The sequence below is a fragment of the Aythya fuligula genome, chromosome 11 (genome assembly GCF_009819795.1).
Source record: "Aythya fuligula isolate bAytFul2 chromosome 11, bAytFul2.pri, whole genome shotgun sequence".
NCBI classification, from domain to species: Eukaryota; Metazoa; Chordata; class Aves; order Anseriformes; family Anatidae; genus Aythya; species Aythya fuligula.
Genome location: NC_045569.1, coordinates 12,938,782 through 12,952,926, shown reverse-complemented (window position 1 = coordinate 12,952,926; position 14,145 = coordinate 12,938,782). Strand labels below are relative to the sequence as shown.

At 41.1% G+C, this 14,145-nt stretch overlaps 1 protein-coding gene across 3 annotated transcripts in view; it reads left to right on the top strand.

Moving 5' to 3' along the window:
- Positions 1 to 12,097, top strand: part of CEMIP (cell migration inducing hyaluronidase 1) — a 105,303-nt gene extending 93,206 nt beyond the window's left edge. For all 3 annotated transcript variants that reach the window (XM_032194580.1, XM_032194581.1, XM_032194579.1), the window contains 9 exons: positions 588 to 768; positions 2,497 to 2,712; positions 3,629 to 3,840; positions 4,311 to 4,496; positions 5,198 to 5,402; positions 6,131 to 6,217; positions 6,519 to 6,676; positions 9,494 to 9,594; positions 10,430 to 12,097. In XM_032194580.1, coding sequence (XP_032050471.1) covers positions 588 to 768; positions 2,497 to 2,712; positions 3,629 to 3,840; positions 4,311 to 4,496; positions 5,198 to 5,402; positions 6,131 to 6,217; positions 6,519 to 6,676; positions 9,494 to 9,594; positions 10,430 to 10,557 — 1,474 coding nt within the window. In that variant the 3' untranslated portion in view covers positions 10,558 to 12,097. The remainder of the gene's footprint in view (positions 1 to 587; positions 769 to 2,496; positions 2,713 to 3,628; positions 3,841 to 4,310; positions 4,497 to 5,197; positions 5,403 to 6,130; positions 6,218 to 6,518; positions 6,677 to 9,493; positions 9,595 to 10,429) is intronic.
- The last annotated feature ends 2,048 nt before the right edge of the window (positions 12,098 to 14,145 follow it).

The following is a 14,145-nucleotide window of genomic DNA, read 5'->3' as shown; positions in this document are numbered from 1 at the left end:
ATGAAAGCAGTGTCATCTTTACCATGCAGCTGGTATCAGAAAAGGCTTTTAAAGTTGCATTGGTTTGTGCCCTCTCAACTGTTTTCAACCTTATCGGTGAGATCTTTCCTTGATTTCAAATCCATTTTTATTGCAGTTAAGTTGCACTGTTTCTCTGAAAGATGTGATAGGACTTCTATCCCTGCTGTTACTCAGCCCAAGGAGTCTGTGTAGATCTGAGGAGTTTCAGGTTTCGCTGCTGCAGAACTCATTTGTGATAGCACACACAGATTTATTCAGTTTTAGTTCAATGCCTTGGCACGGCTCTAAGTTCCTTCCCTGGAGGAGTACAGACTAAATAAAGATGATCTGTCTCAGACATGAGAGAACTTGAGATGAACTTGCAAGGTTAAGAAGACTTCACAGACCTAAAAAGCAGGGAAATCCCTTCTCTTCCAAAACATTAACTCAGGAGTCATCCTAAGGGCTGTGGAAAATGATAGCAGCTGAGAATCAAGTGCTGTGGGACTGTCCATGTCTAGAATGCATTCTCAACCTCATGCTCATGTCATGATTATGTCTCTCTGTCTCCTCCAAATGTGTTTTAGGAACTTTCCCATTCGAGGGATCCAGTTCTACGATGGCCCGATCAACGTCCAGAACTGCACCTTCCGCAAATTTGCTGCCCTTGACGGCCGGCACACGAGTGCCTTGGCCTTCAGGCTCAATAACGCCTGGCAGAGCTGCCCCAACAACAACGTAACCGACATCCATTTTGAAGATGTCCCTGTGAGTTATCCTTCCCAGCAAGGCCTTTGCCAGTTGGCTTGGAAACAGGGTTGTGGGCAAAAAGGGTGGAACAGCCTTTTCGGGAAAAAAAAAAAATAATTAAAAAAAAAAAAAAACACTAGATCTGCAGGTGGTGCCTGTTGTCTTTGCCATGAATTTCATAAAGACAATGGCACCTGAGAGAGAGGAAATTGGGTGGGTGAAATAACAAGCAAGTCCAGTTTTCAGCAAAACAGAAGTAGGCATCAGTATCAAAAATAAAAAATAGTGGCATCCAAGTGCAAATCACTTTCCTTTCTGTATGTCTCAGAAACTGGTGAATTAGGAAGACTTTGCCCCCTTATTTTCAACACGGGTATAATATTAAAGCAACAACAGAGGGAAGTCTGTTGCGGAAGGTCTAACCTGCCTAGAAGCAACAAATACTAATTTTGGGAAACAGCCAGTGAAACTGAGCAGATGCTGGATAATTGTGGAGCTCTGCACACAAGGGTAAATCCATGGACTCCGGTTCTGCAGACATAAATGAAAGCAGAATCCAGACAAAGAGTGGCTGCCAAATGTTGAATTACAACATTAACTTCTAGGTGCTGGTCTGAACCTGGTCTGGGGTCTGTGATTTAGTTATTTTTGTATTTGCTTGCACAAATATGTGCTAACTGGTTGCTGATGTTCACCTCTAGCAGCTGTTAAATCCAACTGCCAAACATGACTAACAAATAAATAAAGTGGTTGGGACTGAAATTATTTGGGTTGCTTAAGTTTCAAAAAGTTAGCAAACTTGCTCGCGTGTCAGGAAAAGTGCTGAGTAGTGATCTTTGTGCCAAATGGGGTGGGAAAGGCAAAATTTCCCTAAAAGTGTTGGTAGGTCACTGTCTCGCATTGCACTAAGCAGGCTGGTGACATGACATTTATTTATGCTGGATAAAAATATGTCAGAAGTTGCCCGAGCAGCCATTTCCCAGGGGAGGTCACTGATTGTTCCCAGCATCATTATGACTTTATGTGGCTTTGGAACCTTAAAATATATTAGTGGACAACAAGTGAAGTGGCTATAGTGAAATTGCCCTGTCTCCTGAACCTTCCTCCAGAATTTTAAAACAAATCTTCACTGCTGTGGCTGCAGTTCGGGTTATTTTAGCCTTTCCCCCAGGGTCAGCAGGAAAATCTATGTCTGCTCTGTCTGACAAATCAGACACACCTTTAAAGAGCATGACCCATCTCTATACTGACTTCAGACTTAATGAAGAGGCAATGTGCAGGTAAAGGGGGAAAATCCTAATGTTCCTGTTGCAAATGACACTGATGTTCCTGCCAACTAACAGGATCAAATGATTTTATTGTTTCCAGCTTGGATGCCCTATTTCAGAAGGTCATAGTTTTATTAGCACAGAACTGTTATCCCAAAACACCTGGAACTCCAAACTTCATCTGGAAGCATGGAGCTTCAGGGCCACTAAGTATCAGGCTTACAAAGTCTCAAGCTGAGCAGCCAAATATCTGTGGCTGTCTAAAGAATGATGGTATTAATGCATACACTGATTTCTTCATGCACAACTTGACCCCCAAACTCAACGATATTTCTTGTCCAAGCTGTTTTCTAAAACCAAATAAAGTCAGAAAATGGGTCCTTTGAGCCATGTTGGTGACCACAGCTGCCCTTAGCTTTGCACTTTCACTGATTAATTCCTTTTTGGTGACATAAATGTGTTTCACTGTTTTGTTTAGATTACCTCAAGGGTCTTCTTTGGAGAACCCGGACCCTGGTTCAATGATCTGGATATGGATGGTGATAAAACATCAGTTTTTCATGATGTAGATGGCTCTGTGTCTGAATATCCAGGCTCATACCTGATAAAAGAAGATAACTGGCTAATCAAACACCCTGACTGCATCGATGTGCCCGACTGGAGAGGTTCTATCTGCAGTGGACACTACGCACAGGTAAAGCTGCTAACTTTGCAGTTCTGCAATTACTTTATACTTATTTTAATTCTCTTGGCACTGTACATCTTGACCTTTAGAAACTGACTTTCTTCAGGGTGCTCAGGATTAACTGCATGTGTGAGCAGGTGGTTTTGAAGCTGAGGATATTGTGCTTTTGTTCAGATGCTTTGGCCTTCACTGTTAACTGAAACAAATTTTACCTGAAGTCCTGTGAAAACTCCACGAGCATTAACAGCTTAATATTCCCAAATGTACTGGTTTCCAGGTAGGGGAAGGTTATTTTCCCTTGTTTAATGGCGGGAAATGTTACCCACAGTGCTATGGGAAGTGTGCTGAGGAGTCAAAATTGGGCTTCAACTCTCATGATCTTTCATCCTGTTGTGTAACCACAAACCATTCTTCCTACCACACGAGCTCGTCACCCTACTGATGGGAGAGAGCCCTTACTTTCCTCTCATGAGCAGCACCTTTTTTTTTGTCTTAGGTGCTGCAAGTGTTGTTTTTTTCAGTGTAGGGCCACTAAAATCCATTCATAACCACTGAGCTGTTTTTCCTGCTTCTGAAATCCAGACAGAAGGGTCCTTGTTTAACAGAAGTCAGATGTCTGAGGTGGATGACACCCCACAGCCAAGGGTTACCATTAACACTGTGGAATACGATAGGCCTACCTGTGGCCTTAACTGGCACACACTCTTGAACTCGGATAAGGAAATTATCTTTCTTTTTTTCTTTTCTTCCTGAAAACTGTCTATTTTGTTGAAAAAGTGAAAAAGAAGCTGAAGAAACTGAATATACAGGTATAAGTGTATGTCATACAGGTCACTGCTGAAGTAACAGGCCTCGCACAAGTTTACAGCTATTAAGCAGCTGAGCCTTTAATGTTTTACTGTAGACCATTCTTTCTCTCATCTAGATCTACATCCAAGCCTACAAGCCAGCCAACCTCAAAATGAAAATAATAAAAAATGACTACCACAATCACCCACTCTACTTGGAAGGGGCTTTGAGCAAAAGCACTCATTACCAGCAATATCAGCCAGTTATAACTCTGAGGAAAGGCTACACCATCCACTGGGACAAGACAGCCCCTGAAGAGCTGGCCATATGGCTCATCAACTTCAACAAGTGAGTGATCCAACTGAATTCCAACATTCCTGCTCAATAATGTAACTGCATATTTTTAATGGGTGAGCTCATCGCCTCATGAACTCTTCCAGAATGAACATGCTTGTTCCAGGAAGTCCATTGACTTCACCATCTTTCCATCTGACATCTTAGATTCCTGTTTCCTCCCCAGGGAAGCCCTGGAAGATAACACCATTCATTTTTAGAAGCCTAGAACTAATTCATTCCCGGTGCATGGAAGTTGGAGGAGTAGGAGTCAGGAGCGGATCTGACCCCCACTGCTCAACTAACCCATGGATGTTGTGTCTAATTTACATGGCACTGATTCATCCCAAGTCATTAAAATTTTAACTGGCCATGAAAAAAATAAGTTACATTTCAGAGTGAATTATTTAAATTGGCTTTTAACATGCCCAGGAAAATAATAGTCATGTGTCGACTTGCTATAATTTCGGTCTTTGCTATTTTAGGAACGACTGGATCCAAGTAGGGTTTTGTTATCCTAGAGGGACGACATTTTCCATTCTGTCAGACATTCACAATCGTCTCTTGAAGAAAACATACAAAACTGGAACCTTCTATAGAACCTCTCAGATGGAGAAACTGGAGTACAGATATCCTAGCAAGGGATACTACTACTGGGATGAGGACACTGGGTAAGGAAATGACCCTTACTTATTCGGACACAGTGCTGAGAAAGCTGCTGAAATCGTGAGCCTTTTGGCTAATGCCATTAGCAGGGATCACAACAAAAACAGGAATTCTTTCTGGGAATGTGACCAGAATTTAATTTTTTTGGGACTCCCACAGCTGCCAGTCATTCATAGACTGTGCTGCACTGCCAACTACTCTGGGAAATGTTTTGCCAAGTGAATACAAATTAGGAAAAAAAAAAGAAAAAAAGAAGTAAAGTGCAGACCATAGCACTGAACTGGAGACACACCCAACCCTTTTTGTTTTGAACATCAACCATTTATAAGTACTAAGACAGGGATGCAGAGGAACCAAGAGTGTGAAGTCTGTTGTTTTCTTTTAACAAATTTTTAAAAATGGGTAAGAAAGAAACATAAAATAAAAACCATTTAGCTCTCTGTGTAAATGAACATTATAAAATAGAGCTCTAAGGTATTTCAGGTGTCAGCTAATCTCTGTCTTAATTTCCCTGACCTCCCCAAACCATTTCTGAGATGCATCCATTTAATTGCATGCAATATGTTCAGCATTATAATTTGCAGACTGAGGGTTTGCAACATGCATTATTACAAAGCATTAGGAAAGAGCTCACTGAAAATGGGACTTTGTCATTTTTTGTACAGAATGCTGAAGTATGCTCTTCACTCTTCTCTTCTATCCACAGGCTGCTGTTTCTGAAACTTAAAGCTCAAAATGAGAAGGAGAGATTTGCTTTCTGCTCTGTCAAAGGCTGTGAACGAATAAGGATCAAAGCTGTGATTCCAAAGCACGCTGGTGTCAGTGACTGTGAAGCCATGGCCTATCCCAAGTACATTGAGACACCCATAGTAGAAGTGCCAATGCCTAAGAAGCTATCAAGTACACAGCTGGTAAAGTAGCTGTTCTTACCACAGAATTATTGTCATTCTGAATCTGTAGCTATTGTTCCCATAGTCATGGAAAGACTTTGTACTGGATTCAGGATATCCCGAGCCTAATTTTCTGAAATGGACCAGACATACAAAATTATACGAAACATATTCTTGCAAGCACAGAGAGAAGAGGTCCTCAAAGGACAGAGCTGCTCACAACTTCAGCTGAAGCTGTGCTTAAGAGCACAGGGTAAAAAGTGATGTGATGTTGGAGAGAGGCAACTATGCTCACCTGGCCTCCAGCCCCTCCAGGCTGTAAGAACAGAGGGAACTGCTCAGCTGTGTCGCATTCATATAAATTATTTTGTACAACACTTTTGTCTCCTATATCCTGTCCAGTCTGGTTCTGAGGAAAGGACGGGGATATTTTTCTGTTTTATTTTGTTTTGTTTTCCACTCATCACCCTTGAAGCAGGAATGCATAGCAAAGCCTCACAGAATCACGTATCAGCTCTGCAAAGTGAGAATCACTTAAGCTCTGCTATTTGGTGAAACAATTTAGATGCTGGCAGGGTGAGCAGAGAGGTTACCATTGTGCCCAGTCTCATTAGCAATGCAATTTGGCAAGTCACAGCTTATTATGTAGCATTCTTGCTGATTGAATTTTGAGGTTTAAAATGTTTTAAACATTCCGGTATTGTACATCCTCATCAGAAACTTTGTTTATTTACTTTTTTAATAAACAGAAAACAAAGGACCACCTACTGGAAGTGAAGATAGAGACTTATAAGAAGCAGTACTTCCACCTAAAGGACGACTTTGCATACATTGAGGTGAGCAGGTCATCCCAGTGAACTTCAAGAGACAAAGATATCTAAGATATTTGTTTCGTTTTTATGGAAAACTTGCTTATGATGTGGCCATGAATAGTTAGATTTGGGTCACTTTTGCTTTGTATTTTGAAAAAAAAAAAAAAAAAAAAAAGGCAGGACAGCTTGACCTCAGTGATCTGGAATTCTGCCCTCTGATACAATAAGCAGTCCACTGATTCAACACTATCAGTGCTTCTTAGAGATGATTGTTTTGCATTTTTGTTTCTTCAACAAACCAAGAATATCCTTACCCTCCACATAGGTTGATGGTGTAAGGTTTTTCCTCACCGATGAGGGTATTCAACTGATTGTGATTGATGGACATCACGGGAAAGTGGTTGACCGAGTAACGTTCAAGAATTCAATTCTACAAGGAATCCCAGCACAGATCGAAAACTATGTCAACAACATCAAAGATCAGTGAGTAATCTACTGTTACTAAGGCGTACTATACAAAAATGCTGTACAACACAGCTTTTTCGTGGCTTTAGTCACCTAACACGGGCCAGACTGACTGGGCTAGCAATGTGTTTCTGTACCTGCTGACTCCAACAGAGTCCAAATGTGCGCAGGACATCCAGGCTGCAGAAAGATGCAGACTGTGATTTAGGAACAGATCAAGCCTCCGATAAGCTGCAGAGCTACATTTGATTAATAAACTGCAGATCCACATTTATGTGGTGGGTTACAGATTAACTGCAGGCTTAAATTCAAGAATAAACTCAGCGCTTATCGGTACAGATGTGCACAGTTTACATTTTTCTATTGCCTGCACACTCTCAAATAGCAGAAAATCCCACTAATAAAATGCATTCCTCTTTGCATATGTTCCCTGCCAATACTTAAGGTCTGTGTGCTTTTATTTTTAAAACATGGGCAGATAGAAATGCAGAGACTTGCAAGTGGGTAGTAAGTACCCAACGAATGCTCTTGCATCCTGTAGGACACTGGGTTTGTCTGTGGGAACAGTAAAGGAAATAACAGGGAAATAAGTTTATTTCCCTGTTATTAAACCTGTTTTGATTTGAAATTTGGTACCTAACATTTAATATAAATATGATTGCTTTGCTGCTGAGCCATTTGAAATAACTGTGGGCAGATCGACAGGATATTTTTCTAGGATTTATTCTAGAGCCTGGGGGGGGGAAGTTTCAGTGGCGTGACATGTATGAGGATACAGAAGTGTTTCTACTGTCTTAAATAGTCCTAAAAGTTGCAAAAAAAAACCCACATAAAATAGTTACTGTAGAGAAGTATGGTAGTTGCTCACTCTTCTTTCATTTAAAATAAAATAAAATAGGACATTTCACAAAGACCATCATCCTCCTTTGCAAAAAGTCCAGTCTCTATCCCTGCGGAACCCTGCTGTCTGGATTCTTTCTTACTTTAGAGGATTGAATTGTAACTGGGCTTTAGATGCATTTGAGTCTATCTGAGCCTCTTGATTACTGTTGGAACTGGATTGGGATTAGTGTTAGGGTTAGGACTAGAACTGGGTCCAACCCAGTCAGCATCTCTTGGGTCTCGCTCAGCTGTGTGTGCTTGCAAGGGCTGAACCCTCAAATTCTTCTCCTTTCACCAGAAGCTTTTCCAGCCTTTCCATTCTGATTAGACTTCACTCATAACCATGAAACATCGTTCATCCACTTATTGAGTGAGGGTATTGTTCAGTTGGATCCAGACACCATACAGAAGGAGGGACTGTACAGCCAGCAGCTTCTTGTCAGCTCTCCCCTCTGCACAGAGCACAAGCTGTACAGAGGAGTGGTGCTCACAGAGGGGAGGAGATTCCACCACCCAAAATACCTACGCAGCCTCTCATGAAGATACTCCTAGAACAACTTTTAAATAGATTTATAGAGCTGTGGATGTGAGAAGAGTTGTTTCTAGCAATGACATGCCTCTTGGTTCATTTAAGGAACTCTCTGCCAAATTACTTTTTTTTTTTTTTTTTTTTTTTTTAAGAAAACAAAATATGTTAAATTTATTTTAAACTTCCATAGCAGAAAAGGCTTAATAGAAACTAAATATTTTACTAAATAAATAAATTAAAAAAAAAAAAAAAAAAAGGGATTCAGCACGCACAAAGCAGTCAAAAAACAGCCTGAAGGCTCAATCCATTCTTGTAAGCACTGGTGGATTTTAACACCTTGGTTTTATTTTAGGAAAAGACCTGATGACTCTTAATTCCTCTGCTTCTCGTTTTCCTTTGCTGTTTTCCCCTGAAGAGTTTCAGTTCCAGCTGAGGTGTTAGGAGGTATCTACAGCACAGAGTAGCTCAGGGCTTGAACTCTGCAGGAGCTGCTGCCTAATTAATTTTAGCGACTCGTGTCCACTGTGATGCAGGAAAGCAGACCCAGCAAGACTCTCAGCTGAGAGCCAGTTGAGTCAGGAAAGCTTCATTCATGGAAACCCTGCAAGGTGGAATTCAATTATTTAATCTGACCAAGAGTTTGCTCAATTATTCTGCTATGCAGCTTTAATTAAGAGGGGAGCAAGAATGGCACCCCAGCCCCACTGAACTTAATAGCAAACTTCCACCGAGCTCACTGATGTGTACTGCTCTTCCTTGATATGCTCTGAGATAACCCTTGGAGGTGTTTGTGCATCTTGTAAGGAAGCAATGAGTTAAATTCTTTGAGTGGCTTGTGCTACTCTCTGGAGAATTTTCACTGGGTGATTATCCCTTCATGTTTAATTCAAATATTAATTCTACACTTTTAGAATTAAGCCCAGTCGGTTACTGAGTTTTAACCAAGTGCTTGCAGATTTGCACTAGTTTAAAGTACTTAATAAGTCTTTTGTTTATCGCTTTGCATTTGACCCCAAGAAATGTTGAGTTGAAAAACTCTATGCAAGCAGGACAATAATAACAAAAATGTTCTAAGATGAGAGATTATTTGAGACTTGCAATGAACATCCCAGGGAGAGCGTGTTCCTTTCCGAGCAAAGCAGGATGGGAGTGCTGGTTGGAAACATTTGAGCCACCCCAGAAGCCAGTATGTTAAAAAATAATAATAATAATAAATTAAAAAAGGCAATTTCCATCTGTTTCCTAATGGGTTTTGCATGATTGGAAAAGTGAACATATGACTAAGATGTTAGCTTTGACAAAAGCCATTAAGGCAGAAACCACTGCAGTTCATGGATGTCTTTGTGTCACTCAGGCTCAAGCCAGACAAGCGAGGACTGTTTTCTAACTCTTCATCTGTTCCTAAATGGCTTTGTTTCCTTCAGCTCTATAGTGCTGGTGACGTCTAAAGGAAGATTCATTTCAAGAGGACCATGGACTAAAGTACTGGAGAAACTTGGAGCAGGAGAGGGCTTTAGGTTAAAAGGTAACTGCTTTTTAAAAATACAGATCTAACAACGCTTTGATCTATTCCCCTCCCATGGTTCCCATAAAGGCACTTTTTTTGTCTGCTTCTAAACTTTACCTTGCTTATTTCTATCAGCATGCGCTCAGACATCCTGGGAGTGGTCAGTTACTTATTCAGGAGGGTTGTATCCCCTGCAGGTTTGGATAACAGCATTTAGTTTAAAACTGTAGATGGAAAAGTGACCTGGCAGTTGCTGTTAAAGGAATTCCAGGGCTTCCAGATTTGTTTTAAATAAAGAGGTATTTTAACAATAGAAATATTGGACTTTTTCCCCCACTGTATGCCCAAAACATTTTTTTTGACTTGTCTGCAAATATTTTTATCTGGTTTTCTCTTGAAACAAAGTTCCAACTTGAAATCAAGCGTCTTGATTTCAAAGTATCGCATACTGCACTAGAATGTTGTTCTTTGTGCACAATGCTCTGATCAGCAATAACTGTGATCTTTTTTTCCCTGAGTATAACCACCATGCAAATGATGATAGCTTCAGTAGACAGCTCAAGCTGCCTGCTCTGACAGGGGGTTTCCTGCTCCCTTTCTCCTCTGCTATGTGTCACAAAGGGGCTATTGTTAACTAATGCAAGCATTCAACACGTAAATGCAATTTTAATTAAACTTCATCAGGAAAGTATTCTTTAATATCTTGATAATGCATTATTGGCAAACTTTGCATGCACATTTGTGCTCTTGACCACCTGCATCCGTCCAGCCATGTGGGTGTAGCCACACACACTGGCTTCCCTGTTTTTTTCCAGCCCTGATGCACTCCTAATGTATTTGCTCTGTTTTGCAGAAAAAATGGCTTTTGTTGGATTCAAAGGCAGCTTCCGTCCTGTCTGGGTGAAGCTGGTCACTAATGAGGACTCAGCTAAAATCTACCAAGCACTGCCAATTCCTGTGGTGAAGAAAATGAAATTATGAGGACACAACACCTCACCTTCTGGCTGCCAGCACTGCCCCCAGTCGGATGGACTACTGACTGCTCACGACAGGCACATCACCAGCGTGCTCCAGCAGTGTAGCATTTTCTTGTTGTTGTTGTTCAAAAAGAAATCTTACTGTAAGTAGCTAGAGTGGCCACATGTGACGGAAACGCATTCCTCTGCCATCAGCACATATCCCGCGATCATCAGCTCCTCACCAGTTGACTTGCTCACTGATGCCCTGTTGACGCTCGTGTCACTAAGCAAGGTTTGACCAGATTTACAAGGTGCTGGTTTTATCAGCACGCCCACAACAGACTAAGTTATTTGCTGTCTCTCAAAGGGAGAGCTAAAGGCCACTGAAGATTATTGTTTGTACCAGACTCTAAATTGTTCAAACACTTGTGTTTTCTTTTCATGGTGTACTTAGCCAATTTGAAAGCTGGTTGAAAATCAAAGACAGCAAGAGTGTATTTGAATGGTTACCTAGATGCTAGGATAACTGGACAGCAAAAATTTACCCTAACGTTCCTGTGACAACTGATCAAGCTCTTTGGGATCTGTATTGTAAACACTAACCCATGGCACATAGATAGGGAAGAGAGGAGAGAGGAGCAAATAAAGCAACACCAACAGAGATTGGTGCAACCACATCTTTCTGCTTGCTCAGAAAACTGTGATTCTCCTATATGAATTCAGGACTTTCAACCGTGATTACTCAAATAGAAGGTCTTCCTTCAACACGTAGCCATAGGATCAGAGGAAAGACCTGTCACTCAGCACATACACTTTCTTAGCCTCTCCCATCCAGTTCCTCCATCTAATAATGTTCAGGGCCAATCTGGAAGGTTTATGGTAGCCAGTCGAAGAGAGCATCCTGCTCACGGTTTCCCATTTGCAGCTGGGGATACTGGGACTTGGGTTGCTCAGCCACAGCTGGGTGAGCAGCCCTTATCTCTCCAGGGGTGCTGGAGGGAACAGGGTGGGCTGGTCTGCTGGGTGTTGCTTCCCCACCGCGTCCTTGGGCTTAAGGACAGGTGTGTCTTGACCTCCTGGAAGAGCTGCATGAAATCTAGGTGGAAGGTGGCAGAGGTAGAAGTCTTTGAGGTCTTACCAGGAAGTTGAAGATTTAGAGTGGGAATCCCCATACACTAGTTGAATATCTTGTGGCTCCTTCCCCCTCTTCTTCAAAGGACTAGCTGGGGAATGAAGGCATGTGAGTGTGAGTCAGCACTCCTGGGGGACATCTCTTGAAGCTGGGAAATTAAAGATTGTCTTGTAAACTGTTGTAAGAACTTCCAGTCTTCAGTGATATCTCTGCCTGTTGCTCAGAAATGCCATGAAAGCATATGCAGAGTCTGTAGCTGTTACGAAGAGGAATTACAGAGAGGATGAAGAGCACATATAATTGTCAATTTTGCCAGTAATATCTGGGTTTGTTCCCTAATTTGTCTTTCCCAGCCCACACGGCTACAGAAATTATTCTTGTTGCTGATAGTTACTTCCATTTGCTCTGGTTTAATTAGAGCTTCGATAACTAAAACACTTTTTTTTTTTCCTTTTTTTTTTTTCTTTCCCCCCACAGTATCCAAAATACTGTCTTATAACTAGAACGAAGGAGCAATGATTTAGCGAGTCATTCCACAGCTGGGCTGATGCTGAATTCTGTAAGCCCTGACCCTACTTTTTAGATCAATTGCTCTGAAAGCAACCACGAACAAAATTCAGATAGTACTGTAGGTTACATTCCCCTCATGCCTCTCCTGGGTTTTGAAACTGGAAATGTTCCTTTCAGTCTTATTGTATAGATGTTTTGAAGTAGCTGAATGTCACGTATATGTAGAAATAACAAAAAAAAAAATAATCCAAGCTGTCCCTCCCTTGCTTCTGAACAAGAGCCTGTTAATGAAGGAGCAGCACAGTCATTTTTGATTTTTAGGCATTTCTGCTGTTTCCAGAATAAACGGGCAACACTTTAAAAAGGCAAGTAAAGTGGTGGGTTTTGTTGTTGTTGGTTTTTTTTTGTTTGTTTGTTTGTTTGTTTTTTGTTTTTTTTTTTTCTCAGTGTCTTATGATGGTTTGGGGATTTCACCCTCAAATCACAAACTATTCCTTAAAAAAGTCAGTCTCACAGTTAAACCATGACGATCCAATTATCGCTTCTCTGACATTCTCTGGTAGCCAGAACAGAGCCAGATCCCTGAAGTTGAGCAAATACACTGAAAAAGAAAATCCCTTGAGTGTTTTAGGCTGGTTTATCTAAGCATCTTCACTATGCTGAGGCAGTTCTGATTGTATAATTGCACCTGTACTGGTGGAGCATACACACTTCGACGAGATGGACCAAACCATGAGCATTTGACATGGGCAGGAAAGCAAGATTCAGAATGTACCTGGTTTGGGATCTGGTTTTCTATACCCACCCTGTGGAGCACTGTTCCCCTGGGTCACTGGAGGTTCCCATTCATGTGGAAACGCCTGGGAGGATCATGCCACATGGGGCTGTCCTCTAGACTGGTTTCTTCAGCTACTACGAGCATGCTGCATTTGTGTGAAAGCTGTAGCTTCTGATTTTACAGTTTTTTGGAATTCTCAGGGTGAAATCATAAGACTTGGCTCTAGGACATTTTTTTTTTGCCTAAAAAAATCTTGTCTTATTAAGAGAAGAAAACTTTTAAGTAGCTTATTGTATCATGCAAAGCTTGTCACATGGGGCCTGTTGTGGAGCTAGCACTGGGTCTCATGCTGTGAATACTTAGTACAGGATCACTGCAGTCTGTAAGCCTGAGGGATAAAAGAGCATCACAGCAGAGTGTAATGGGGCAGGCACTCCGTCAAATGCAAAGGGCTCCCATTGACGTGTATGGGATGAAGTCAGTGTGCTACTCTGAAGGCAGAGCTTAGCCTGATGCCATCACCAGTCAGCAATAGTTTTGTGCCATACGATTGCTTTTCAATCTTTGACTGTTGTAGAAATTACATGTGCACATTTTGACTAGTGAATTAACTGACTGCTTATACTTTGTACATCCTTTTAACAATCCCTGCACAAGCTGCAGTTATCCTCTTTATAAGGTTTTATTACTGCAAATGTTCTCAAGTTTGCCAACGCAGTTGCCATTGTCAGAATGATTTTTTTTTTTTGATTGGATTTTGTTTGTTTGGATGTTTGCTTGTTTGGATGTTTGATTTTTTTTTTTGTTGTTTTGTTTTGTTTTTCGTTTCTTTCATTTCTTTTCTCTCTCTCTCTCATTTTTTTTTTTTCTTTCATCTGTTCAAATGCTTATTTTACCTGTTGCCGAAATAGCTGGTCCTTTTTCGGAGTTAGATGTACAGTGTTTTGTACATTTTCTTATAGACTTTCCAATAAAAAGATATATTTTCTATTTATTTATTACAATGGCACTAAGACAACTAAATTGCAGACATATGAAGCATTTTACTGGAGTTTAGCATTGCCTAGGTTGTTAAGGAGGTCGGCAATATGGCTTTTCTGATAATCTGCTTTGCACTTGAAAGCTCTCTATGTCCGCAGAATGTGGTAATGCATTGACTGTCTGTTTTATGGTGACAAGAGCTGTTGGGA